This window comes from Oryx dammah, unplaced genomic scaffold (genome assembly GCF_014754425.2).
Source record: "Oryx dammah isolate SB20612 unplaced genomic scaffold, SCBI_Odam_1.1 HiC_scaffold_27, whole genome shotgun sequence".
Lineage (NCBI taxonomy): Eukaryota > Metazoa > Chordata > Mammalia > Artiodactyla > Bovidae > Oryx > Oryx dammah.
In genome coordinates, this window is record NW_024070211.1 from 246,179 (window position 1) to 273,927 (window position 27,749).

Consider the following 27,749-nt stretch of genomic DNA (forward strand, 5'->3'; position numbering starts at 1 on the left):
TCACCCTCAGCCAGGCCATGTGGAGGGGAGAAAGAATCTGAAGATGCCCACCTTGTGCCTGGAGTCTGGGACAGCGGCCCACACCCCATTGCTCCCAGGGGCACTCACTTGGGCCGTGAGCACAGCATTGCCCACGTGGAACGTTTCCGCACCGATGATCTCACGGTCAGTGAGGACAGACACTAGGAAAATCACCACCACGCAGGGCTAGGGCCAGCAGGGAGCACCGTCAGAGCCGGAAGGCAGGTCCACCAGGGCCCCAGCCCACCCTGGAGGGGACGACCTTCCAGAGCAAGGACCCAATATCCCCTCATCATAGTGAGGATGGATGCGGAGCTGGCGAGTTGGCCGGGAAGACGGGTGTGGGGTGGGGAGTAGGGCCCTTTCAGGCCCATCATGGGGTTCTGGGCCATCTGCAGGGCCAAGGTGGCAAACTCCAGATGCGGGCTCTCGTGCCAAAGGGGCAACGGAAATGCGCATTCCATGGCCCAAGTGTCTGGGTGTCACGACCATGCTTCCTGCCGTTTCCCGTTTGCACAGGAGTCTCTGGGAGTGTGGAAAAGATGTCTCACTCCTTTTTGTTTCTGCAGGGCCTTTTCCCCCTAGGGTCTGGTTAAGAGCCTGGATGGATAGACGGGTGAGAAGACAGAGAAAGTGAAAGTGAAAGTGAAGTCATGAAGTCGTGTCCGACTCTTTGCGATCCCATGGAGACAGAGAAGTAAGCAACAAATGGCCGCGCGTGTGGGAGACGCTGGCTAGTCTGAAGGTGGGTGGGCAGCAGGTAGACAGGTGGGCAGGCACACTAGACAGGCGGGCAGGCACACTAGACAGGCAAGCAGCTGGCACACCTCTGTGAGTGGGTGTGCAGGGTGTGGGTAGATGAACAGACGGGTGGGTGAGTAGATAACATATTTGCTTATTCGGTAACCATCTCTATAAGAGGGGCTTTATTTATGCACTTTGGTTTCGGCCGCACTGGTCCTTCACTGCTGTGCGTGAGCTTCTCTGGTTGCTGTGGCTGGGGGCTGCTCTGCGCCGCAGCGGGTGGGCACCTCGTTGCGGTGGCTTCACCTGTTGCTCCAGGCACACGACTCTGCAGCTGTGGCGCTGGACTCTGACGTTGTGCCTCCCGGGCTCTAGAGCACAGGCTCAACAGCTGTGGCGCGTGGGCTTAGCTTCTCTGCGTCACGTGGGGTCTTCCTGGGTCAGGGGTCAAACCCGTGCCTTCTGCATTGGCTAGCCTCCAGTGCTTAACCTTACCAAACCTTACATCCTCCTGATGTCAGGGACGGGTAGAAAAGTGACCCAGGCAAACTGTTGGGAAGAGCCAGCTTTGTATCCTTTGACTCCAAAGTCGGAGCTGTTCCCAGCATGGCTTGTGGCCTCTGAGTGCAGCAGGGAGCAGACTTCTGGGCCTGCAGGGCGGAGCTGGGCGTCACCTCCTTTCCCTAGAAGTCACTGCAGTCTCCCGGGGCGGGGCGGGCAGTGTGGTGCTTTTGTGCTTCCGGTGCACCAGGAAAGCCATGGCCCAGAAAGGCAGGAAGTGCTAAGAACACAGTTCCAGATGGACAAAGAGCCCCACTGCAAAGAAGGGAGAGAGGGCATGCTGCAGGGCGCAGCCGAGCCTGGTGCTGGGCCCCAAACCCCTTCCCTTCCTCTCTTCCCTGACTCACCTTGGCCATGGGGCAGACCTTGGAAATATTCCATGTGGCACAAGCTCACAGAGTGGGCATATGAGGAAGGAACCCCTGCAGCACGGATGTCCTCCCTTTGAGCAAAGGGCACCCATCCTGGGAGGGTCTATCCTCAACCAGCCAGCGCTCCCAGCCCACAAAGCCCATCCCCACCCCACCCCTGAGTGCTCCCAGTCACCTGGTACGTTGGTACCGTGGCGACTAGGCAAGAGATGAAGACCAGGGTGCCCAGCAGGACAGCAAGCAGCAGCGCGGCTGTGCAGGAAGCTGAAGGGGTGACAGACAGCGGGTGAGCCTCTGTCTCTGTGTGCAATCCCAGCTCCCAGCTGCTACCCCCACACAGATGCCCCTGGCCAGGCAAAGCAGACAGTCACCTTCTCCCCGTCTGTGCCATCATCCCCAGTGACCCAGGATGAGTACAGCAACTGTCAAGGGTTGAGCTCTGCACCAGGCACCTGGTACCCAGCAAATCGCAGAGGCCCAGAAGGAGGAAAGTTCCAGAAAGTTCCAGCCTGCAGGGAAGTTCCAGAATTCCCTCCCGATGCCCCTGCAGCGGAAGAAAGCTGAGTTTGTGCCACCTCCACATTGCGCAATGGGCGGGCGGCAGTACAGACTGCCTGGGCCCGCAGACAGGCAGTGCCTACCTCTGTGAATTTCTGTATCCCATAGACTGTTCACACCAGGATCTCTGCCACCTGCCAGAAACAATTCTGCCATCAACTCCGCCCCCTTAAGGTCCCAGGCGGACCCTCCTCAGGCAGTTGACCCACTACTTGGTGCCACTGGAGAAACAGGGGTCGTGGGAAGCTCTGCCCAGGAATCTGTGCCCAGAGCAGGGGCCGAAGCTGAAGCCTCCGCCGAATGCAAGGCCTAACACAAGGGAGCGCAGTCTCTCGGCCGGGGACAGAGGGACAAACTGTGCCAGCTGCTGAAACCACAGAGCCCTTTTCCCGACCAAGTTCAGCCTGGGCTGGGTGTGTTCCCGCCAGGCGACCACCCGAGGGGCTGAACGCGCGGGATCGGGGGCGTTAGGGCACCGCCGGGGCCTCAGGCTGCGGACAGGACAGGCCGGAAGCCTAAAGTGAGTCAAGCAGTGGCCTCCCTGGCAAACCCAGGAGAAGCACAAGGGCCTGGATCTGGCTAAAGCCCTTCCCCTCTGTAGGAGGCCCCGCCCGCCCAGGGCCGCCCGCCCGCGCACCCCGGGAGCGCGGAACAGGACGGGCACGCGCCGCTGCGGAGGTGGCTCGGGCGCAGGCGCCGCTGTCGCTCTGCAGACTCGTCTGGGTCCGGCTGGGGGGCCTGAGGGGCCCCGGCAGGGACTCCACTACCAGGGGGGACCCCGCCCCGGCCCACCGCTCCCAACTCCACCACGCGCGCAGGCTCAGTTCCACTGCGTAGACCGCCGGCTGCTCCCACGGCGCGCGCCGTGCTCCGCTGAACTGCGCTCCTTGAGGCGCCGGAATCTCCGGATGGCCCGGGGCCTGGAGCCGCGCCTGTCATGATCCCTCCTGGGATGGACAGATCGCCTTCTGCGCGAGCGCCCTTGTTGTCCAGCTGGTCACTCGTGTCTTTGCGACCCAAGGGCTGCATGCAGCACGCCAGGCCTCCCTGTCCATCACGGCCTCCCGGAGCCTGCTCAGACTCGTGTCCACTGAGCCAGTGACGCCACCCAACCCTCTCATCCTCTGTCGTCCCCTTCTCCTCCAGCCTTCAGTCTTTCCCAGCATCAGGGTCTTTTCTAATGAGTCAGCTCTTTGCATCAGGTGGCCAAAGTATTGGAGCTTCAGCTTCAACATCAGTCCTTCCAATAAATATTCAGAACTGATTTCCTTTAGGATTGACTGGTTTAATCTCCTTGCAGTCCAAGGGACTCTCAAGAATCTTCTCCAACACAGTTCAGAAGCATCAATTCTTCCGTGCTCAACTTTCTTTATGGTCCAACTCTCACATCCATACATGACTACTGGGAAAACCATAGCTTTGACTAGACGGACCTTTGTTGGCAAAGTAATGTCTCTGCTATTTAATATGCTGTCTAGATTGGTCATAGCTTTTCTTCTAAGGAGCAAGCATCGTTTAATTTCATGGCTGTGGTCACCGTCCGCAGTGATTTTGGAGCCCAAGCCGCCTTCAAAAATCGCTTTGACTTGCATTTCCTTGTTTGAAATTCAAACAAGGGGGAACTTGCACCCTCACGAACGTGGATATGAACGCTGAGTAGGCCGCCGTCATACAGTAGTGACTGCCCGTTCCGTTCGTTGGGCTCCTCCAGTGTGCCCGCCAGGGCGGAGTGCTTTACACACACGCCCATTTAACCACCACAGCCTCTCTATGGGGCTGACACTACGGTAAAGCCCATTTTACAGATGAGGTGCTTAACTCCCTTGCACATGTCAGAGGGCTCGTTAGGGGAGTCCACGCACCCGTCCCCACAGCACCCACCTCCTCCAGGAGCCTGGCCGCGTGCAGTTTGTGCTGGAACTTACCAGCGCCGCTGCAGGAGTCGCTGCCACTCGGCGGCGGGCCGCCGGTATCGGCTTCTACCACACGGGCGGCAGGAGGGAGGTTAGGGACCGGGTGCCCCACCCTATCCCCGCTCCACCCTGGGTGGAGAGCTGGGGGCTGCGTTTATCAGTCCCCCTAAGGCCCAAATTAAGCATGAAGATGGGTCAGCAGGTAAAGAATCCGCCTGCAAGGCAGGAGACACGGGGTTGATTCCTGTGTCAGGAAGATCTTCTTGAGCAGGAAATGGTGACCAACTCCAGTACTTCTGCCTGGAAAATTCCACGGACAGAGGAGCCTGGTAGGCTGCAGTCCATAGGGCTGCAAAGAGTCGGACACGACCAAGCGACTAAGCACAGTCAAGGCCCAGATTAAAGGAACAGCTTGCACCCGCCACAGCGACGGGGCTAGTTAGAAGGAGGAGCTCATTGCAAGAGAAGGGCAAGATTCCTCGAGGAGGTAAGACCTCTCTTACCTCTTGGCTGCTCCCGCCGCTCGGGGGAAGCAGGTAAGAGTCCTGCCTGGCCCCAGCCTCACGGATTTTGATCGTCCAGTCCTGGATAAAAAGCTGCCGCTGGAGTCCGGCACAAATGCTGCCGGGGAGGCGCAGCACTCAACAGGACTGGGGGGAGGGGACCCCGGGGCAGGAGCAGGGCTGGAAGCTCCCCCACAACCCAGCTGGGCCCCCTCCGCCCCTGCTCCCGGCTGAAGGTGAAGTGCCTCCGGGGCCCCTTCTGCGTCTCCTGCACTTGCCGTCCCTCCCCAGAAACGTCACCACTTCATGAGGAACAACGCTGACAAAGAGCAGCCAGCATTTGCTGGGCCCTTCGCTCAGGGCCTGGCCCAGCGTTTTACCCATATTTACTTGTTGCAACTCAGAGGTTAAGTGAGGGGGAGCTATTGTTTTCTCCATTTTACAGATGAACACAGAAGTAAAGTGAACGATTCAAAGTCACCGTTTTCACCTTCCTTCTGGGTCACCATCCTGAGCCTCTGTCAGCCTTCTTTGCTCCTAGGAACCACACCTTCCATCTAGAATAGAACTGAACACCAGCTCTCACCTTCACCTTGCCCCCACTGTCCAAGCCTCTGGGTCTGAGGTCACAGGGAGGAGGGGTCCCCCAGCACCTTGCATGCACGCCTGCCAAGTCCCTTTACTCGTGTCTGACTCTTTGCGACCCCACGGACTGCAGCCCACCAGGCTCCTCTGTCCATGGGATTCTCCAGGCAAGAGCACTGGAGGGGGTGCCGTGCCCTCCTCCAGGGAATCTTCCCCGCCCAGGGATCGAGCCCGCATCTCCTGGGTCTCCTGAGTTGGCAGACGGGCACCACTAGCACCCCCCTACGCCCAGTGTGGACTCTGGTGATTTGCCTCCGGCTACAACTCTAACTTGTCCTGGGCCTTGAACGCCATGCCTCCCTCTGGGCACTGCGCCCCCCAGTCTGTTCCATGGCAAGGGGAGGAGGATGGGGTGGGGTGGGGTCACAGCTGCCACCAGGGTGCCTAGGGGGTAAGGAGACCCAGGGCAGGACCCAGAAGCCGCCCGTCTGGACTCACCCGTAGCTCTCTGCGGGTCTGGCCCCCTCCTCCCCTTCCTCACCCCAGGACCAGGCACCTTGCCAGGGGCTCCACGTTGTCTACAAGGCCAGGCTTGGCTGGCAGCCAGGGAGGCACAGTGTTGTATTCTCCCTCCTGCAGGCAGCCCCAGGCTTCCGGCTGGAAGAGCAGGACCAGGTGGGATCCTGAGGGGCAGGACCTAGCAGACACCACTGGAGGGTGGGGGGACAGTCCGGGGGGAAGGGGCACAGCTAAGAGCATCAGGGCTTCTCCGCAGCCTCAGAGGAACGCCTGACTCAGCATCCCGCCCTTAGTCCATTGGACTTCTGTAACAAACCCACAAACTAGGTGGCTTATAAACAACAGAAATGTATTTCGCACTGGAGGCTGGGAGTCCAAGAGCACAGCATCATCAGCATGCAGCTCTGAAGAGGGCCCTCCGCCTCGTCCAGTCAGACTCCTTCCCTGTGTCCTTAGACGGTGGAAGAGTCCAGGGGGCTCTCTGCGGTCTCCTTCATAAGAGCAGTAATCCCATTCGAGAGGCTCCGTGCTTACAACGGAAAAGTGAAAGTGAAAGTCACTCAGTTGTGTCTGACTCTTTGTGACCCCATGGACACACGCGTCCTCTGTCCATGGGATTCTCCAGGTAAGAACACTGGAGTCGGTAGCCTATCCCTTCTCCAGGGGATCATCCCAACCTGGGGATCGAACCTGGGTCTCCTGCATTGCAGGCAGATTCTTTACCGTCTGGGCCACCAGGAAAGACCCCTCATGACCAAATCCCCTCCCAAAACCCCTAACGCCATCACACTGTGGATTGGGACTTAAGTGTATAAATTCGGGGGACATAACCATTCATGCCATTCGTGATGGCATCTTCGAGTCAATGGGCGTGAGCTTGAGCAACTGCGGGAGATGGTGAAGGACAGGGAAGCCTGGCGACTCTTTGAGGTCGCAAACAGTTGGACACGACTGGGTAACTGAACAACAAACCATTCAGTTCAGGGCATTCCCCGTCTCCAGGGAAGGGGGCCGGGGAAGGAGGAGGAGCCGTCTGGGGGTCTTGACAAACAGCGCCAGGGTGGGCTGCAGCACACAGACGTCCCCACCCCAGCCCTGGAGAGAGCAGTGCCTCCTCCCGCCAGCTGCCCACCAGAGCCCTCTTGTCTCTGGGCTCAGGGCCCTGAGGGGCAGACACGACCATGCTCTTCCCGAGGCTCCCTGTAGTCAGGGCTCAGCCCTGACCTAGCCTGGGGCACCGCCCTTCCCTCAGGCTGCCGCAGGGCCCACGGAAGGAGCAACAGGATATCTGGCTTTGCGCTGTTGTGAGGTTTAACCTAATGTTGGAATTTCTGGCACCAAAATGGGTAAGTCACCTGGGGTGGGTTGCCATTTCCTAGTCCCGGGGAATCTTCCCGACCCAGGGATCAAACCTGCGTCTCTTGCATCTCCCGCACCGGCAGGCGGATTCACAAATACTACAGCGGCACGGGGCCTGGGCTTGGAGGAGAGAGCAGCTGGGACGGCAGGTGGCCTGCTCAAGTCCCAGCCCTGCTGTGGTCTCCGCTTTGTTCTTACGCAGAGAGATGGGAATTGTCAACTCTCTGACTGGACCAGTGCTAGCCAGCGCCCTGCCCCGCAGTGGGGAGGATAAGTGTTACTTCTCCAGAGCAGCCTCTGCTCTTGGCTGAGCTGGCGCCCAAGAAGGATGCTGAAGAGATAACCGGCTGGGATGCAGGGTAGCTGCTGCCCCCACCATGGGTATCCATGGCTGCAAGGTCACATTCACCTCCAGAGGCCACCTTCGCGGGGTCCTACCTTATACTGCTTGGTGGGTAAAGTCTACTGGAACCAAGAACACAGAGAAATGGGCCACAGCAGGGCTGAAGGCCGCAGTGGGACACACTATGACCCAGGAGCAGGTGCTGGCCTGTTGGCTGTGCAGGCTCAAGGCTTGGGTCCGCCCGGGGACATCCCTGCCCTGGGGCGTGGGATAAGCTGCGGTCTCATCTCTGAAGCTGAGTCAGGGGTAAGAAGGTGCTAAAATAAATGCTTTAGGGCCTGGGAAGTGTTGACAAGCCTGCAGGCAGTGCCCAGGGTGGACAGACTGGCAAGCAGTGCCGGGCCGGCCACCAGGGTGCTTAGGGGCCTGCTGTGCGCCAGGGGGGAGGGGGCAGCATCTAGTGAGGTGTGTGTGGGCCTTAGAGTCCACGTGGTCCGTCCGGGTGGCCACGCCTGTGAGTGTGCAGTGTGCAGAGCGGCCCTCTTGAGAGGGACCTCTGAGGGTCCGCGGGCTGCCTGACCATCCAGCACCCTTCCAGCTGGGTCAGACTCAGGCCAGCCCTGTGCCCAGGGGCCCATCTATGGACCCACAGGGAGGGAAATTCTAAAGGCCGCTTGTAGGCACCTGCTCCCTAACCCCTACCGCGAACTTGAGCCTGCATTCTCGTCTCTGGCTAGCGCAGGGGACTCAGGTTTGATCTCGGGTCAGGGAACCGAGACCCCACGTGCCGCAGGGCAGCCAACCCGCACACCGCAGCCAGAGAAGTCCGCAAGCCACAGCGATGAACCAGTGCAGCCAGAACGAAAAGGGACGAGTGCAGAGCTTGAGGACGCACGCGTGGACTCCATTTCCCAGCCGCCCCCGCGTCTCCCCGAGGCCATGTGACTGGGTTTCAGCCAATGAACGGCGGGCAGGAATGAGGCGCGCGGCTGCGCCCGCCCTCGGCCCGGCACGGAGGCCTGCTGGGCGGCCTCCCACCGCACGTGCCCCTTCTGCTGACCCGGTGTTGATGGCCCGGGACAAACCGGGAGGAAGCTCAGCGAGGATCTCAGGCCCGGGTCTCTGAATGCGTGTTCGGAGCGGGCCCCACACCCACCTCCACCTCCAGGGGAGGTGAGAGGCAGGAAGGAGGAAACACGTGTGAAGTGAAGCCACCGAGCGCGCAGGGGTTACCCGGGACAGCAGACGGTGTCCCCTCACCCAACACCGGCTCCTGACTGAAGGCGCTTGGGGTCCGGGGCCCAGCTGAGGCACCCGCTCCCCAGTCACCCTGAGACGCTGCAGGCGGGGCTGGAGGAGACACTTGCGCCCTCGGGCCCTGCGCATCCAGGGCCCCAGTTTCCAGAAGTCCGCCCGGGGCGAGAGAGGAGGCCGGGGGGCGCCCAGGGGCCCTCAGACCGCTGCCCTGAAGGGCCGTGTGTCCGCCTCCCTGCGCTGAGCTCCACGAAGAAAGGGCCGTCCCAGGCCTCCACCCTGCCTGGCAGGCCCCCTGGCCCGTCCTGCCCCAGCCCGGGGCCCGGGTCCTGCTCCCGCGGGTCGGGAGGGCCCGCTCACGAGCCCACCACCCCTGGGCTGGGGCAGGCCTCTGGGGCGGGGAGCAGGCCAGCTGCCACCTGGTCCTGGTGCCACAGCTGCTCCGCCAGGCCGTTGAGCACGTGGGCGACGTCGGCCAGCCCGGCCCGGCCGTCCAGCGTGCGTCCGTCCGCCAGCCGCCGCCCCGGCACGCTCTTCACCCGCAGCAGGGGCAGCGGCCAGGCCTGCCGGAAGGCCGCGAGGTCCCGCTCGGGCACGTCCGTGTGCACGTACTGGTCGAATCTGGAGGCGGGTCAAGGAGCCTGTCTGCGCGCCTCGGCCTCCCCGTCAAAGCCAGCCTCCTCCCCGTCCCTCGTCCCCCGCACCCCAGTCTGCGGGAGGCCCTGGTGCAGCCTCTAGGGAGCCCGCGGGGCCGGACCCCACCGCGTGGCACAGGCAGGCTGCCGGACCCCCGCTCCGTGCCTCGCCAAACGTGGCCTCTTAACAGTCCTGGGGCCCCCAGAGGATACTTGGAGCCGATGACCATCCTGACCACTCCAGGGGCCTCGCCGGCTACTCGTGCCAGCTGTCCAGGGAGGTCTTCAAAGGAGGCCCGGTCAGTGAAGGAGAAGAGGAAGAGGAACGCGTCTGCGTTCTCCTTGCAAGCCTGGGGAGAGGGAGGCCGGTGAGAGGCTGCTGCGAGGTCGTCACCTTGGGACCAGAAGCTGTCGGCCCCGAGAAGTCTTCCCACCGCCCGTCTGTTCACAGCCCGGGAGAATGAGGCCCGGCGCCGCAGCTGCTGCTCCCGGGGCTGGGCCAGCGTCCTCACTCCCTCGCGCCCGCCCCTGGCGCCTGCAGACCGCGCAGGCCCGGCTCAGATGCCCAGGCCCCCCGGCCTCCGGGCCCCCTCGGCCCGCTCACCGGCAGCATGTGTTCGAACTTTTTGAGCGCAGACTCCCCGCAGTCCCAGAACTCGAAGCGGAACATGACGACGCGGTCGCTGGCCTGCAGCTTGGCGGGCCAAAACACCACGGTGGTCTGGATGCCTGGGGGGCCGGGTGGGTCCAGCAGCACGGGAGAGGCGGTGGTGGAGGGGAGGAAGGGGCCGAGAAGAAAGTCCTCAGTCTGATGGGGAAGGCACAGTCCCTGACGGGAGAATTCCTGCCCCAGGAACCTCCAGGCTACCAGGGAGAGGCAGCCCTAGCCATAACCATGCCGAAGCACTGCATCGGCCAGAAAGTTCGTTTGGGGGCTTCCCGGGGAGCTCAGCTGGTAAAAAAAAACCCGCCTGCAATGCAGGAGACCATGGTTCGATTCCTCGGTTGGGAAGATCCCCTGGAGAAGGGATAGGTTACCCACTCCTATATTCTTGGGCTTCCCTTGTGGCTGGTAAAGAATCTGCCTGCAATGCGGGAGACCTGGGTTCGATCCCTGGTTTGGGAAGATCCCCTGGAGAAGGGAATGAGTACCCACTCCGGTGTGCTGGCCTGGAGAACTCCTTGGACTGTAAAGTCCATGGGGTCGCAAAGAGTAGAATATGACTGAGCAACTTTCATTTGCCATAAGGAGGTGCAGAAAAACTCAAACGAACTTTGTGGCCAACCCAATAGTTTCCCTCCTATGCACGTGCATGCTGAGTCACTGCGGTCACGCCGGACTCTACAACCCTATGAACTGTAGCCTGCCAAGCTCCTCTGTCCATGGGATTCTCCAGGCAAGAATAGTGGAGTGGGTTGGCATGCCCTCCTCCAGGGGATCTTCCCACCCCAGGGATCGAACCAGGTCTCCCGCATTGCAGGCAGACTCTTTACCGTCTGAGCCACAGGGGAAGCCCGCTCTAGTACTGACCCCACTACAGTCCCAAGGGGTTGGACAGAGGCGCTCGTGTAGGCTCAGAGAGGTGCAGTGGCTTTCCGGGGTTGCAGAGTAACAGGTGGGGCTGGTTACAGGTTCCGGCTCATGTGGTCCAGGGCGAGTCTTTTCTCTTCCCCAGGGAAGGCCTCCGAGGAGGAACTCACCAGTGGTCTCGTGGTGCACCACGGGCACCTCCAGGCCAGCCAGCTTGGCCACCAGTGCCGTCTTGCCCACGCCACTCTTCCCAGACACGAAGATCTTGTAGCTGGCAGTGTCGATGGCCACAGGCGGGGGAAACACTGGCCGCTCGAGCAGCCCTGAGGCAAGGCGAGAGCCAGGTGGGGTCAGGGGGCCGACCAGCCCTTCTCTATACAGTCCCCGTGACAGGGGCCTGCCATACCAGCAGCATCCCTGGAGGAGAAGCGCGGCTGGAGCCCCGGTGCTCCCCGAGCCAGGCCAGTGCCTACTCCAAGTAACGCTTCGTTTTTTTTTTAAGTTTGATGCATGAGGTGCTCTTTGTTATTTTTTGCTGCACCACAAGGCTTGTGGGATCTTAATTTCCCTGCTGCTGCTGCTAAGTCGCTTCAGTCGTGTCCGACTCTGTGCAACCCCATAGACGGCAGCCCACCAGGCTCCCCCGTCCCTGGGATTCTCCAGGCAATCACACTGGAGTGGGTTGCCATTTCCTTCTCCAATGCGTGAAAGTGAAAAGTGAAAGGGAAGTCGCTCAGTCGTGCCTGACTCTTAGCGACCCCATGGACTGCAGCCTACCAGGATTTTCCAGGCAAGAGTACTGGAGTGGGGTGCCATTGCCTTCTCCATTAATTCCCCTACCAGGGGTTAAAAGCGGACCCCCGAAGTGAAAGAACTGAGTCCTAACCACTGGACCACCAGGGAATTCCCTGAGATGGTTTTCATTAATAGTGTTATCACATATCACACACATCACATATAGGTGAAAGCAAGGTTTTTCCTAATTCTTTCCTCAGTGGAGAAATAGCAGCAAAAGTATTCTTAAGTTTTACAAATAAGCTCCTTAGAATCCATACTGTCAGATCTTTATGAATGTTTCAAATTAGTTAATTAATTTAATGAATTTAGTGTTTCTTTCTTTTTGCCGAGCCATGTAATTTGCAGGATCTTAGTTCCCTCACCAGGGATTGAACCTGGGCCTACAGCAGTGAAAGCACTGAGCTCTAACCACTGGGAAGCCCTGAGTGTTTTTAATTTAAAACTTGCAACAGAAAAAAAAAGTATAAACTCTGAGACATCACAGTGTAGGACCTGGAAGTCTTAAAGTGTGGGCTGCTCTCGCACTCTCCGGGCTCAAGCATTCTGGCGGTTTGTGTTTCCTGGCCAAAGCTGGACGCGGTTAGGGTTAGGGTTAGGGTTAGTTCAGCCTGCGCCAGGCCCCTCTGCGGGCCTGTCAGCTGGATGAATTAGCTTCCTCCTGGGGAACAGGGGTGTCTTATCCTGGAGACAGCAGGATATGGAAGAGGTTTGTGTTTACTCACTAGGGGAGCTTGGACAAGTCTGCAGTCCTATTGAGAAGGCTGAATCGGGTCCAGGGTACACAGTGGCCAGCACAGGGCCTGGCACCGGCTGAGGGCTCATTCAACAGCCTCTCTGCTGACAGGGGCTCCTGGCAGTGTTTTGTCTGTTTCCATGTTCCTGGCTCTGATGACGGAATTAGATCTAGGGAGATTTGGGGGTGGGGGTCCCAGGATGGGGCTTCTAAGGTTCCCAAGGATGGGGAGAGCAGTGGAGCCGGCCCTCAGTGCCCTGTCTCTGCCCCCCGCCCCCCCCCCCGGGGGGCCCCCCCCGCCCCGGGGGGGGGGGGGGGGGGGGCCGCGCGCCCCCCCCCCCCCCCCCCCCCCTCCCCCTCCCCCAGGTGAGCCCCCCGACCCGGGACAGGCAGCGGAGGAGGCGCTCACCAAACACCCGCCGGCGGCTCTTGCGCAGGACGCAGGCCAGGTACTCCTTGCCCTGGGCGCTCTCGTGCCAGTCTGGGACAATCACCGAGCCCGGAGCGGCCGGCCTGGCCATGGCTGGGCACGGGGGACGGAGAGGGAAGCTGGGTCTGTGGCCTTCGCCTGCACCCGGGTTCCTCCCTGGAGCGCCCCGCCCCCCGGAGGATGGGGCGATCGTGGAGCCCCAGCTTCTTACTGTTCCGATTGAGGCTTCTGGCCTCCAAGCCCCCTTGCAATACCCCGGCTCCCTCTCATCGCGCCGATCGCGCAAGACGGTCACCCCATCGCAGCCCCAGGCGGTGTTCGCACGGCCCCCGAGCCGTTTGTCACCTCCGGGGAGGTCACGCGGCCTTGCTTCTCCTCCGCCTCCTCGATCTCAACTCCGGGGGCCACTAGCGCTCACATCGGCGGCCCCAGCGGACTAGGGGACCCGGTGGAGCCCGCTTTGGAGGCCCGCCCCGCGTCCCGCCGCCCAGGGCCAGGGCTCGAGGCGCATGCGCGGAGGCTGTCGTCATGGAGACGCGGGGCGGGGCGGGCCGCGGGGCTGGGCAGGTCTGTCTCTGTCTCTGCGGCCGCCCGGGCTCCCGGGCCGGGTCTGGCCTTCTCCATTGCTCTGTTCCAGCCCCGGTCTTCCTTCCAAAATTTGACCAAATCCCCCTTCTGCCTCTTTGCGCCTCAGTGTCCTCTTCTATAAAGTGGAGGTAAAATGCTTTTAGCTCCTAGTATTCTTTACAACAGTGACAAGTCCTTAGCAGTGCTCAGTACGTTTACTTATTCTTGTTGTAATAATATTATTATTGATCTTGCTCGGCAGGAACTAGACATAAATTAAATACCTGTGGCTACACCGATGGGGAAACAGCTGCTGAGAGTGGTCAAGGGACTTGCTCAAGGCCTTAAATATGAGTCTGAGGCTTTCCAGTCACTCATTTCTTGATTGATGGATTGATGTCACTTATTCAACAAATAATTGCCGAGCGCCTGTTATATGCCCGGTTTGTTCCAGCTGCTGGGAATGCAGTGGCCACAAGAAGCCCCTGCCCTCCTGGAGCTGACATTCCATCCCATTCCGGGGCTGTGAGCCCCTCCCCAGCGTCCCCACACTGGGCACCAGGCCTGTCACCGAGACGGGTGCTCAGTAAACGCCCCTTAGCTGGACAGCAGGCAAAATAGCTCCTTACTGAAAAGTTGTCTACTACCCTTTTTACCAGTACCTTCTTGCCATTAGGGCAGATCACTGTTTTGTAAATTCTATGAATTAGCCTTCCCAGGTGGCTCAGCAGTAAAGAATCCGCCTGCATGCAATGCAAGAGAGTCAGTTTCAATCCCTGGGTCAGGAAGATCCCCAGAGAAGGAAACGGCAACCCACTCCAGTGTTCTTGCCTGGAAAATCCCGTGCACAGAGGGGTCTGGTGGACCACATTCCTTGGGGCCACAAAGAGCACACACACTAGGATTAACCTTCATTGAAGGCCGACTAAGTGCCAGACGGTGGGTGCTTTAGAGAGGTTAGTTATTACTTCCGTAAACAAACTTATGTAGGAAATACTACTACCCTTCTTTTATTTTACAGATGAGGAAACTCAGAGGCAATGGGATTATCTGAAGTTACACCACATAGGTGGTCAGTGGGAAAACTAGACTCAGAATCCAGGGTGGCTGGACTCTGAAGGACGTCTCTGGTCTGCCACACTGGGTCTTGGGTGTGTGTGTGTGTGTGTGTTTTCATTATTTACTTATTTATTCGACTGTACCAGGTCTTCGTTGAAACATGTGGGATCTAGTTCCCTGACCAGGGATCGAACCCAGGGCCCCTGCATTGGGAGCGCAGAGTCTTAGCCACTGGACCACCAGGGAAGTCCATGGGTCTTGTGTTTTCAAAACTTTGACCCCAGTCCCTAGCAAAGCTGAACACAGCCAGAGGGCCGTGAGCCCACAAATCATCGAGGCTGGTTCTCAGGCCCCCGGGGGCAGTGGGGTCAGGATGTGTAAGCCGGGGCACTTGCCTTCAACTTGCTTACAGCGCATTAGAGATACGTGCTCGTAACCACCCCTGCAGTGCTCTGCAGCTGGAAACCACTGTCTGTGCCCCCGGGTCACTCAGTTCCCCATCCCGCAGGTCCTAGCACGTCTGCGTGGCGTCTTCACAGTGGACCAGGAGAGCCTCAGTCACGAGACTCAGACCTGACGTATGTCTAGGTTTCCGGACTTCGCAGCCAGCCCCGCCCTGGCTTGGCTTGTGGAGGGCTCAGGGAGAGTGAGGAAACAGCTTAGCCGTGTGAGCTGGCTAGTTAACCTGGAGGCCAGATAAGATGTGCAGTCATCCTGGGCTCAGACAGGGAGGCTGGAGGTCGGAGGGGCTCGTGGCCAGGGGACTGGGGGGATCAGTCTTCACGGCCTCAGGAGCTCGTGGAGAGGACACTGCAGCAAGCTGAATCAGGAGCCTGTTCAAAATGCAGATTTTCAGGCCCTGACCCCCAGAGAGTCTGCTTCGGGGGGTTGGGTGGGTCTGTGAGCCCGCACCTTTAACAAGAGCGCTGGGCGGTTAGAAGCCAGGCTCTGCATCAGTCTGCTTGGGTACTGCAGGCTGGGGGGCACGCACAGCACAAACTCTCTCCAGGCTCCGGCAGCTTGCAGTCCAGAACCAAGGTGCCCGCAGGGCTGTCTGGCGAGGATGCTCCTCCTGGTTTGCAGACAGCTGCCTCCTTCCTGCGTCCTCACGAGCCCTCTTTCGTGTTCACACACAACCTTGGTGTCTCCTCCTTTTAGTAAGGATGTTAGTTATATCGGATTAAGGGCCCACCCTTATGACCCCATTTAACCTTAATTGCCTCCCCAAAGGCCCAGTCTCCAAATAAGTCTGCTTGAGGGGTTAAGGCTTTGACCCATGGTGGGGGTGACACGTTTCAGCCTGAAACAAGGTTGAGGACCTCACTTACACAATCGCCACTGCTCAGCTCAGGACGGGAACCAGTCAGGGTTGGCGCCTGGCCATTCAGAAGGACGCTGTGCGCATGGTCTGGGGGTTCCTCTCTCCTGATCTCCTCTGACCCCTAAACTACGTGTCCCATGAGGGTCTCCTCTTTGAGTCTCAGGTAAAACAGGGAGACACTACCCACTTAAAAGCCCTTCCAGTGTAGAGCCTTCTGATTAATCCACTCATTTCTTCCTGGTTTGGACTTCTCCCCAGACTGAGCACCTCCTGGACAAGGCTCCAGAAGGGCTCACGAGGAAAGCTTGTCACGGAAGGGACTTGGGGGGCCCTCGTGGGCAGCACCCAGACCAGAGCACCTGCAGGGCGGGAGGGCGGGAGGGCCGGTCGCGCTGGCCGCGGCCACTGCTTCCTTCGGGGCTTCCCTGCTCGGCCCCTGGCCCCCGAGTGACCTTTTTGCACAAAAATCACTCCTGTCCCACCCACGACTGCAATCGCCAGTGGTTTTCACTGCTCTCAGAGTAAACTCCAAACTCTGCATCTTTGAGGCCTTCCGTGACTGACCTGACGACCTCTTGCTTTCCCTCCAGCCACCCCCTTCTTCCCTAGCTTGCTGCACTCAGAGACCCTGGCCTTTTTCTGCTCCCACTGAGGGGCTCTGGGTCGCATTTCCCACCCCCCCAGAACTCCCTCCACCACCCCAGGGCCTCATGAGGCTGGCTCAGGGGAGCCCTTGCCCAGGTCTCGGGTGGACGCCACCTGCACAGAAGCCCCCCTCTGCCACTCAGGGACTTGCGCGCACATCCCAGCTCACTCTCACATCATTCTCGATCCTGACATTTGATCTATTTACTTACTTATTTTTGGCTGTGCTGGGTCTTTGCTGCTGTGCACAGACTTTCCCTAGTTGCAGTGAGTGGGGGCTACTCTCCAGATGCGTTTACGAGGCTTCGCTAGTCTCAGAGCGCCGGCTCTAGGGGCACAGGCTTAGTTGCCCTGCTGCACGTGGGATCCTCCCAGACCAGATGGATTCGTAACCACTGGAGATTCTCTTGCCTGGAGAATCCCAGGGACAGGGGAGCCTGGTGGGCTCCCATCTATGGGGTCGCACAGAGTTGGACACAACTGAAGCGACTTAGCAGCGATGCATGAAGTTTTTCCAGGGTAGGGGAGACATAATTCAGCACATCATCATCCCCAGTGCCTACAATATGTCTGCAATAGAGTAAAAACTTAATAAAAATGTGCTGACTGACTGCCTATGGCTACAACATGAAGAATGGCTTGCAGAGGGCAAGCCTAGAAGAAGAACCGTTAGGAAGCAGGTGAACATTCTAGGAACGAGTAGAGGATGTGCATTTGTCAAATATTTACGAGCCAAGAGCGGGAGACAAGAGAGAGAGCGGTGCGACCCCTGCTCTCGCGGGGCCACGCTCTGCTGGAGCCTGGTGAGCAGGGCGGCAGGCCGGACAGGACTCCGCTTGGTAGGTCTAGTGCCCAGATTCCCCTAACGCTTCCGTTTCGGCTGAGCTGGGTCGTCGCCGCTGCGCACCTGGGCTCTCTCTGGTTTCGGCGGGCGGGGGCTGCTGTCTGCTGCGGTGCAGGCTTCTCACTGCGGGGGCTTCCTTCACTGGAGCGGGGGTTCTAGGCACGAGGGCATCAGTGGCCGTGGCGAGTGGGCTGAGTGCAGGCTGTGGAATCTTAGTTTCCGGACCAGGGATCGAACCTGTGTCCCCTGTGTTGGCAAGCAGATCCTTAACCACTGGATGACCAGGAAGTCCCCCAGATTCCCTTTAAACACTGAATTTGGCCAAATCATCCCCAAGAGTCGGGATCTTTTTTCCCCACCCTGCGATCCTGGTTCCCCGATCGGGGATCCTACCCGGGCCTCAGCGGTGACAGCAGATGGTCCTAACCACTGGACCACCAGGAAACGCCCCCCAGCACTTCTTCATCGGCTGAGACATGATGGGCTGGGCACCAAGGCTTGTGTCCTTCCCCTGGAAAACCTGTCGCTCCCCGGCTGCAAACCCTCTGCTGGCCTCCCGTGGGCCTGCCGTCCACACTGCGCCCGACTGGCAAGGCCGCGTGAGCACCCTGCCCTGGCTCGGCGCGCCAGCCACACAGGCCTTCCTGCTGCTGGACTCGTCAAGGTCACACCCACCTCAGGTCTGTCTGCCTGCTCTTCTCTCTGCGAGAAACGCTCTCCGCCCATCTCCCCGTGGCTGTTGTTTTTTACATTCAGGTCTCAGCTGAAATGTCACCTCCTCAGAAAGGCCATGCGGACGAGGCCAACACCATCACACTTTGTCACAACCCATTTTAATTTTCTTCATCGGATTATTCACTGGACATCTTGCTTAGTTGTTTACGTATTTGTCTGTCTCTTCTTCTCGCCCTCCACCGAAACATGAATTCCACAGGGCAGGACAGGGCCTGGCAGTGCCCCTGATAGAGGGAACTACGCGGGCGTGAGTGCCAATCTCTTCAGTGACGACTCTGCGACCCCGTGGACTGCAGCCCGCCAGGCTGCTCTGTCCGTGGGGTTCTCTGAGCAAGAAGACTTGAGTGGGTTGCCATGCCCTCCTCCAGGGGGTCTTCCCGACCCAGGGGTCAAGCCCAGGTCTCTGATGTCTCCTGCGTTGGCCAGCGGGTTCTTTACCACTAGCGCCGCCTGGGAAGCCCAAGACAGGGCTACAGGTCTGCTTAATGCGGGGATCGGAGCTGGCCAGACCCCCGCCCTGCAGATGTCAGCCGCGAGGCCGGGTTTCTGTGTTTCCCGTGGCCTCTCTTCGCTGCCCGTCTGGGTTCAGGCCCCGTTTCTGGGCCTCCAGCTCATCCTCGGGTTCCGCCTCGTCCCCTCCGGTCACACCGGGCCTCTGTGCCTCCCCACAGGCTCCTCCCTCCACGGAGGGAAGCCCCTTCCTTCCCGCTCGGCAGCGCTCGCCAGGCCCCTCTCGTCCTGGTTCTCGTGGACCCCAGGCACGGCATCTGCTCCTCTCCAGGTGGAGCAAGTTCGAGTTTTTGCCTCCGCTGATTCACCCATTTCAGAAGCACGGCTTTGTTTCCTCTGACTCAATTTAATCTGTCTCTGCTCTGCAGATGTTATAGTTCAGCAATTTCCTGGTAAAGTTCAATTCAGTGATCTTCATTCCTACAGCTTAAACACTTAAGTTTCCTGAAAAGGCCAGGGAGGCCTTTCATCTCCGCCTCCTCTGGCGCTGGGGTTCACGCTCAGTGGGGCGGCGGGGGGCATTTCCCCGACAGCAAGGAAGCACAGTGGCGCGTCCTCTCTGGGCCTTTGCGGCCGTCTGCCATGGCCTCACCCGTGCTGGCCCTGTCAGAGGTGTGCTCTCCTCCACCGTGGGTCCTGGTCATGAGCTTCTATCCCTGCTGCATCCAAGAGGATGGCCTCTGCTCACTCTGCATGGTCCTCGGCCCTGAATGCCGGCTCCTCTGGACAGGCCAGACCCCTCACAGCTCTTCTGCACTCTTCCCTGGGACACAGGGGTCTGTCTTCCCAGTCTGAGGCCCAGAGACCTGTACGTTCTGTGCTCCTGACTGCCGGAGGCCAGGCCTGGACCCCACCGACCTGGGGTCTCCCCGGGAAGGCCGTCTGCCGCTGCCTCAGTGTAGCAGGGTGAGGTGGGGACAAGGAGAACGCCTTCCCAGCCCTCTGGCTCCCCATCCACCCTCTCCTTGCGATTTAGTGACATGACTGGACACTCTTTCGCCCCTGGAAGCGCAGGACTTGTCCCCTTTGTTCAGCCGAGTGACACTCCCTGGTGAGTGATGAGGCTGTGAGCTGCTCGCAGAGCAGGTCTCTCTGCCTCGTCTGAGCGCAGAGCCCTAGGCGTGAGTCCACACTCAGGGGACACGCACCGAGAGTGACCCCCAGGGCAGCGCCGGGCCTCCCTGGCCTTGTCGGGGGGCGGGCAGCAGCCCAGGTCCCCGGGCAGGGCTTTCTTTCCCCCCGAGGCTTCTGCCTGGTTAGGGCCTGCCCCCGCCCTCCTTCCGTCCCTGCAGTGGGGGGCCACGGCACACACACCCCCGCCCCCCCAGGCCTCTCAGGCGTCTGACAGGGTCGGGCCGGAGCCCAGCCCACGGGGACAAGCACCGGCTTCCGCACAGCCGGGGCGGCGCTCGGAGGAGAGGCGGGCGTTTTCTCCGCCGTCCCGCTTCCGTCTTCGGACGGCGTCTGGGACCCAAAGCCTTTCCCAGGGCGCCCCCCGGTGGGCTCTCGAGGAATCACACCCGTGGCTCCGGCTAATTTCTGCCCTTTCAGCTGAGGCCCAGGGAGGCAGGAACAGCTTCTGAACCGATGCTCCCCCGGTCCGAGGTCCGTACCTGTCCCTCATCTGTAGTCTCTCTGGGAACTCCTTTCTGAGCCCACAGGACCACATCTCAAAGGTTAAAAGGTCAAACAGAGGTCCTGTGGTCTCACTCTTGATCTGACCCGTAAAGCAGCTCCATCGTCTGCTCCCATGGGCTTTATCAATCTCTGGCTGAATACTTATATCAGCAGTGAAAGCAACAGAGAACGGAAAAATTCTGAAAAGCAATTATCCTTCAATAACAAATAAATTTTAAAAATACTGAAATCACATCACAAAGAACCCCCAGGCATGCTGGACTGCCCTTCTCCATGGAACACTGAAGGGCGGGGAGGGGACAAACCACAGCCCCCCGGCACCGTCCCCAGCTGGCCAGCCTCAGGATCTCGGGGGCCTTTCCCAGATTCCCCAGGTGACGGCGACCGGGGGCGTAAGCGCAGGGTGCTGACAACACGTGCAAGGCCGTGGTCTCCTGTCTGAGTCGGGCGTTCGGGCACACCCTCCCCCCCACTGGACGGCCTGTGGAGCCCGCGGAGCAGGAAGGACGTCTGGTGTCACCCTTTTGCGGACTGGGTGCTGTGGTTCAGACCCAGATGGGCACAGGCCTCTGGCCCTTCAGCTCCCAGGGGTGGGGCGGGGGCTGTGCTGGGACCCCCACGGGCCTGGGGGAGCCACGCTCTGCACTAAGCTGAGCTCTCACTGATGATTTCTCCCCAGACTGGCGCGTGCCCTTCTGTGCCCCACACAGCCTCTGACCTGGGGTCGCTCACGCTGCCGTCTGCAGGCTCCGACCCTCCCGAGCTGGGGCCTGCTCCCCGCCCCCCCGCCGCCATTACTGCGGCCCTTGGCCTGGGTGGACTGCGTTAGGAAGCTGGCAGCAAGCCTTATGGGACTTGCCTGCCCTGAAAGCCAGGTCTTCCCCAGGACCACCAATCACCACGGGCACCCTACCCACCAAACATCACCTCCTCTACATCCCCCAGTCTGAGTATCCAGCAATGCTAGAATCCCTCCAGTGATGCCACACTGGTTCCAGGCCTTAACACAGAGCTCTCACTGCACAAAGTTCTTCCCAATGACCTTCTCTAGAGCTTCTACCTACTGACCCTGTTGAGCCCAACAAGGAGCTGTAAGGAGCCAGCCTTAAGGAGCAAGTCTGCCCTTCCATAAGGGCAAGTGTGGAAGCATCTAGAACAACCATTCTACTGTTACCACCAGCAAATCAGTGACCTGAGACCCTTCCGTACACCAGTCTAGTTTGCCAGATGCCTCGAGGTACGGAAAACAGGACAGACAGCATCAGACCACGTGTTGTTAGACGTGGAAGTTTCATCCTGCAGCTTGGGAAACACACGTGGGCAGGCAGGATGAGAGCTGCAGGCTCACAGCACCTTAATCTGAGACAAGGCTGATCCTCAGTCTGAGGTGCATGAAAGACCGATGGCGCTGGGTGCAGAGACCCGGGAGTGTAAGGAGTAACTGGCAGACCGGAGAAGAAGGCCCAGAGGGAGACGCGACTGCCGAGGCCATTCTGACCTGTCTGATGGCAGGAGCTGCCACGTTCTGCTCGAGGCAAAAAGCCTCAGAGGTTCTCATGGGGACAGGTTAGGAGACGACTCAGACAGCTGCGGCATGCATGACCCTTAGCCAGGGGCATGACCCTAACAATTCACACACCGTGGCCAGCACTTTCCTTCAAGATCACATCTTTTCTTCAAAGGCTGATCATAAACAGTAGCCACCAATCATTACGTGCCAGTCCAGCACTGGGCTAGTGCTTTTCATATGCAACTTCCAGTTACTCCTCATGATCCTATAAAAAGAGAAACAACTAGATTTATAAACGAGGAAACTGGTATCCAAGGTTGAGCAGTAAATAGGGGACGGCAGGATGGACCACAGGGCTTCAGGCCTGTGCCTCCAACCCCCATCTGCTGTTTGAAGAGCCCGATGTCGCCCAGGTCCCTGGGTGTGCGCTCCAGGCTTGTCACCTCTCTGGGGCCCCACTGCAGGGTGGCGCCGCGCGTGTGAAACCGCGTCCTTCCAGCACGCCGGACAGAGCGCTCGGTCATTACACGACATCCTCGGGGGCAGGCCACCCTCCTGGAGGAAGAGTACCTTCCCCACTACTTTGTTTCCAACTCCAGTCTGCAACTGTTTTTCATCACGACTTGCTTTCTTTTATACTAATGAAACAGACAATCGGTCCATTTTGTTTTATTTGTTAAATCGCTAAAAAGTCGTTGGGGGAAAACATTAACAAAAAAGAAAATCGACGAGAGATTTAAATATCAATGAAATCAAATCCACTCCCACACTGCAATGTGCCTACACTGATCATCTCCGCCTGAGCCACCCAGGACCCGAGTCGCGTGGGAAACGTCACTCACAGCACCAGCTTTGTCAGGGCACAGCACGCTGTGCGGTGACGGGAACCCTGGTTGTGGGAGGGGAGAGGGGCGCTTTGCTCTGGCAACGAACACGGTGGAGGGCGCCACCGCTTACTGGTGGCCGCGCGGAACACGCCTTCTGCAGTTCACGGGGAGGCCGCCTGGGGTGCAGGCCTGGAAGTCCGGCTGCCTTGCCCCTGGGTGTGTTCAGATCCCCCCACTGACCTGTGCGCTGCTAATGCAAAGCAGAGCACATCACCGTGCCAGGACCACCACAAGGACAAGGACAGACAAGCCACCAGCCAGCCAGGGATGCCACTCTGAAGGGGAAGGAAAGAAGCGAAGCAGGAGGAAACCCAGAAAGACCAAGTGAAGCAGGAGGGAGGCGTCCCTGTGTTCTCCACAGTTGGTGGCTTTCTGTCCCCCGAAGTCCAGGCTTGAGCTGCTTCCCTTCCTTCCTCCGCTGCTTCTCTTAAAGAGGTCAGCTTGGTCCCTAGGGTGGTTCACGGTTCAGCTCTTGATATTAAACTCAACTGTTAAAACCAAATCAATCTGTAGAGGGCTGGGAGGAAAGTAAACCCAGGATTGCTTTGCAACTGAAAGTTAAGCTTGTTCTGACATCAAAGTTGTGCTCCCCAAAGAGTGGGGTGGGTGCAGTGGGGAGGGGCTGGTTTTTGGAACCCACCACCAAAGCATAGCAGGGTAGAAATATGAGCAAAAATACCGAGCCCTCTCTGCTGCGCAGCCTGCAAAATGAGGAAACAGGAAGCTCTGTTCAAAAGAAAAGGAAGAGACTGAACTTCTCACGAAGTCAACGTGGTGGCCGGTGACGTCAACGTGATGGTGCAGGGCTGTCAAGGCACACTTGCAGGAATGGAAGGGGTTAAAGCTTCAAGTAGAGACAAAATGTATCTTAAATACTTAAATACTGATAAATATTTACTTTAGGTGCTCCTGAGGCTTTAAAAAAATATTTCGTCACAGTTTCCTCAGTGAATCTTAAGACAAAATTGGCATCACGTCAAAAGCAGAGCGGCGCGGAAACGGCTCCCTCAGCCAGGACACCCGGAGCGCACCTGCACCCGAGGCGGCGGCCACCTGGGATGTACCGCCTCGCTCTCCCCGGGCACACGCCCACAGTGCCCAAGAGCCAGCAGGACCAATGCCGTGGGGCGGCAGAGGCAGAGCTTTCTTAAAGGAGCTGTAAACAGTCTGGTTCCAAGCGGTGTGGGTAATCCTGGGATGCCACGGAGTTCCAAGGAGCCAGGCTCCTTTCTACGAGGATCATCAGCTCTGCTGCCTGCTTACTTGGGGACACTGGAAGGAATCGACAGGTTAACAGCGGCTTAGCAAGGCCACGGGACAAAGGGAAAGACCACCAAGTTGGGACTCAGAACTTTCAGGCTTCCAAATACTTTATATTTGTAGGAACTGAGGAAGTTTGGAGGCACTGTCCATGCACAGATGCAATGTCATAAACAAGGTTCAGCAACAGCAGCAAAGCCGAAATTGCTAACCTTCTAGGCTAGCCTTCTCTTGTGAATAAGGACCCCCGCACGATCTAACGGTCTTTGCCAAAGAAGGCCTGGCAACAGGCCCAGGGTAGAGTCTGGGAAACTGAGTGCTGAGTGGTGAGCAGCTGGACACCACGGCCAGCAGGCGCAGGGCAGTTTCCTCGCCCGAGGGAGCACACGCCCCTCCCTGTAAGCTGGCCCTTTCCCGGGCTTGGCACCAAGGCCGCTTTCCCACCAAGACCACACTGTAAAAGCTAACGGCTAGGGAAAAGGATTGAACATGACGTAGCAGCAGAAAGCACACTTATCAGACAGGCTGCGGAGAACTGGCTGGGCGCCAGGACCCAGGGCCAGCTGCAGCACGCTTCGGCTTGGGAAATGCCAAGACATCGGGGAGAGCGGGGCTGAGAAACGAATGCAAAGCCTGCAGGCAAAACACCCTCTTCTCCTGATGAGGAATCTCCAAAAGGATCCGCGCTTCAGTGGTGCCGAGGCATGTTTGTCCGCGTCATGGTTTAGAGACTGGCAACTTACAATTTCCTGTGTCAACCCCCCGCCCCCCACCCCACCAACACTGCTCTGGTTGGAAATGTTATCTCAGAAATGACAGGAAAGTGAAAACCCAAGCCTTGTTTGGGCGACAGGTGAACCAAAGAAAGAGCTGCCCCCGAGGTCAGCCATGCTTCGGGGAGCCCAAGCGCCAGTCCAGAGCCAGGCAGAGGGGTGCATGCCACGAACAAGGGCGAGAACCGTTCTAGAAGGAGCTGCTCTTCCAAGACCAGTGCTGTAAACATGGACGGGTGTGTCCAGTGTGCTTTGGAAATAAAGAGAAGCCCACAGTACTTTCTAGCGCGTCAGGATTTCTCACGATCCCGGCATCTCAGAACTCACTGCTCGTCCCCTGGTGACTCGAGAAAAGGGCTCCAGAAATATTTCTAAGAGATTTCTCTGGACACCCAAACTGAGTAAGAGAAAGTGAGAAAGGTTTTAGAGCTTAAAAAAATTTCACATGTCAAAGAAAGAGAGGGCGGGGGAGGGAGGAGGGGAGAACAGCAGCCGAAAACAGAAGAGGCGGCCTCTGAGCGCCAGGTTTTAAGGGAAAGGAAGAGAGAACAAATACAGATTTTGGAAACCGCGATGAAATATGATTATTAGAAAATTCCAGAATCAGACCCCAGAGTGTTTCTTAAGACATGCAGGGAGCACGCAAACTGGTGCTTCCGCGTGAACGTTGTTTCACGATGACCCTGGCACACACGTGGAGCACATCCCTGCTGGGTAACTGTCCTCATTCCCAACGGGCAGAAGAGGGCCGGGCAGAGGGCGTCACTGCAGAGAGCAGCGGTCACAGGCCCTCTGCGGGCGGAGAGCAGATTGCTACACGTCACTGTACCTGCCAGCACCGACAGCCTGTGCATTGGAAGCCTCTGCTTGTGTATTTCACATGTGCCCTTTCTATATCTAACTCTGGGAAGGCCAAGTAAGACTTACAGGTGGCTCTTCAGTTTCTGTGGGAAGGCTCTGGTAGCCATCTGTTCCCCAAATTCTCGGTCTAGTTACCAGTAAAGTAGAAAAAGGAGGCAGAGCCTCTGCTAAAACACAGCAACAACTTTATCTGAACCAGGATGGAGCTCTCTCCCTCTTTGTGAACAGAGTTGGCTATATAATATTTCTCTATAGATTTATATAATTTTCTTTTCTTAATGGAGATTTGATCCCAGCCTGGAGTGAGTGAGGCTGGGAATTGGGGTTTGGTTTATGAGAATAATTTTGTCCTTTGTTTTCTCAGTTCTCAGTCCAAATGCTTGCACGCTGGAAAATTCCAAATTAAAAGCCACAGAAAGGGGAAAGGGTTTAGAACATATTATCTCTTTGCTCGCACAAAGTACAAGGCGTTTGTTTTTGGGTAGTACTTCACATTCTGTTTCTTGTCCATGAGTCCTCCGAATATGATGAGCTCACCCCTGCCCTGCACCACTGTGTGCAGGCTGGTCTCGGGAGGCCCGACCACAGAGCTGCTATTAAATACTTTCCACTTGACGCGCCCCTTCTCCTTGGTGTCCTTGATGTCCAGCACGTACATCTGCATGGGCTTGCAGTTCATGCTCTGGTACAAGGGCTTGCCCACGTTCAGGGACTGTGGAGGGTGGTGGCCCAGGCGGCGGGCGATGGGGGGCAGGGCGTGTCCGTCTCCCTGTGCGGGCCCGGGGCGGGGGACGGGCACTGCTTCTCCGCTGCCCAGGTTCTGGCTCCCGGGGGAGCCTGGAGAAGACCCCCGGGGAGGGCTCAGTGCTGCGGAGGCGGGGGGACCTTTGGACGACATCGCTTTGATGGCTTCCAGGCTGCGGCGCAGGGCACCAGGGGAAACGGCTCCCGCGAGGGCGCTGGCCACGTGTGGCGGGGTGTGCACACCGTTTGTCTGCTCGGGCGGGAGTCGCAAGCCGCCCGCCGCTGTCCTGCTGCCCACGCCATCCGCGTGATTGCCACTGGAAGCAGCTTTCAGGTCCCAATTCAGATCTGCTGACCCTAGCCTTAGATCTTTCTGGTCGGGGAGTGACCCTCGTCGAGGGGCCAGGGAGAGCCCCATTTTCAGATCACAGCCTTCAGTGGTGGACGGGGTGCCCGGAGACACAGCCTGCACGGGGCTGTCCAAGGAGGAGCCGCTTACAGTTGCCGATCCGGGAGATAAACTCCCACCATTCAGGACGGGCGAGCCATCGCCCCTGGCTGGGGAAAGGCTTCCTTCTCGGGAACTCGAGGGGGTCTGCCTTTGCGCTCTGGGCCTCAGTGTTCCCCAGCGGCCGTTAACACAGGGCGCTTCATCCATACTCCTTACGGGAGACTGCGAGCGGTATTCTCGGGTTTCGGGAACCAGGGCTGGAGGGGTGGCACTGATAGGTGATGGGCGGGAGTTCAAGCTGGGGCTAAGCGGTGCTCGCCCACTAGGCGCCTGGCTGAAGACCACCACACACTGCCCGACCTGGAAGACAGAAGACCTGCGCTCAGCTCTGGTCATTTATTTGACTCTGCAACATCTCACCAGGGGCGTCGGGGGCGGGCCAGGCATTCTGCAGGTATCTGAGATCCCTACCAAGATGAGAAGAATACAGCCTGCCCTCCAGGACAGATGGGATACTTTATATATATAAAGTGGATTATATATATAAAGTTGGTATAGGGAGACATGTGCTATCATTTGAATTATGTCTACAGAGTAGGGGTAAAGGGAAGAACAGAGTGTATGTGTGGGGGCCTGGGGCAAGTTTCATAGACAGCGGTGCTTAAAGGAGGGTGGGCCCCACACAGCTTTTCTGTCCAGTGGCTCACGTGTGTGAGAAATGCCTGAGAGCTGCGCTCAGTGTCCTCCTCTCTGGGGACATCAGGGTGTTTTCACTTTCCACACAACGTTGCTTAGCCATCTGACGAGTTAATCTGGCTTGAGAGTTCAGGGCCTCTCCCTCTGCGGGCCCCTCTCCCTCCGTGGGCCCCTCTCCCTCCGCGGGCCCGCTGGCTCCCCACTCACCCGGCAAGCTGGATGGCACCACAGTTCTGGGGCTCCGTGGTCTTCACTCTCCACCTTGAGCGGCTGCCAGGCCCAGGGGCCTGGGTGCATGTGCAGCAACCAAGCATCCTTGAACAGCTGCAAGAGAAGCGCCCACGGCAGGGCTCAGGCGTGGCGCAGGTTACCCACCACGCGCCCGCGGGG

The 27,749-nt window shown here is 58.7% G+C and overlaps 2 protein-coding genes and 1 non-coding gene across 6 annotated transcripts in view; all 3 read right to left on the bottom strand.

The window, feature by feature from the left end:
- Nucleotides 1-6,107: 6,107 nt before the first annotated feature.
- On the bottom strand, nucleotides 6,108-13,338 carry CPLANE2 (ciliogenesis and planar polarity effector 2). The gene is made up of 6 exons (XM_040229381.1): nucleotides 13,070-13,338; nucleotides 12,838-12,951; nucleotides 11,068-11,220; nucleotides 9,971-10,095; nucleotides 9,580-9,716; nucleotides 6,108-9,352 (listed from the first exon to the last, which is right to left on the bottom strand). Exons 2-6 carry the CDS (start codon nucleotides 12,947-12,949, stop codon nucleotides 9,088-9,090), a joined length of 792 nt encoding a protein of 263 aa, XP_040085315.1. The 5' UTR covers nucleotides 12,950-12,951; nucleotides 13,070-13,338; the 3' UTR covers nucleotides 6,108-9,087.
- Nucleotides 13,339-14,657: 1,319 nt separating this feature from the next.
- Nucleotides 14,658-14,730, bottom strand: TRNAG-CCC. Its single transcript has one exon. It is a non-coding gene; the product is annotated as a tRNA-Gly (tRNA).
- Nucleotides 14,731-22,341: 7,611 nt separating this feature from the next.
- FBXO42 (F-box protein 42) overlaps nucleotides 22,342-27,749 on the bottom strand; it is a 127,936-nt gene continuing 122,528 nt past the window's right edge. For all 4 annotated transcript variants that reach the window (XM_040229383.1, XM_040229382.1, XM_040229385.1 and 1 more), the window contains 2 exons: nucleotides 27,567-27,683; nucleotides 22,342-27,023 (listed from right to left, as the gene is read on the bottom strand). In XM_040229383.1, coding sequence (XP_040085317.1) covers nucleotides 25,908-27,023; nucleotides 27,567-27,683 — 1,233 coding nt within the window. In that variant the 3' untranslated portion in view covers nucleotides 22,342-25,907. The remainder of the gene's footprint in view (nucleotides 27,024-27,566; nucleotides 27,684-27,749) is intronic.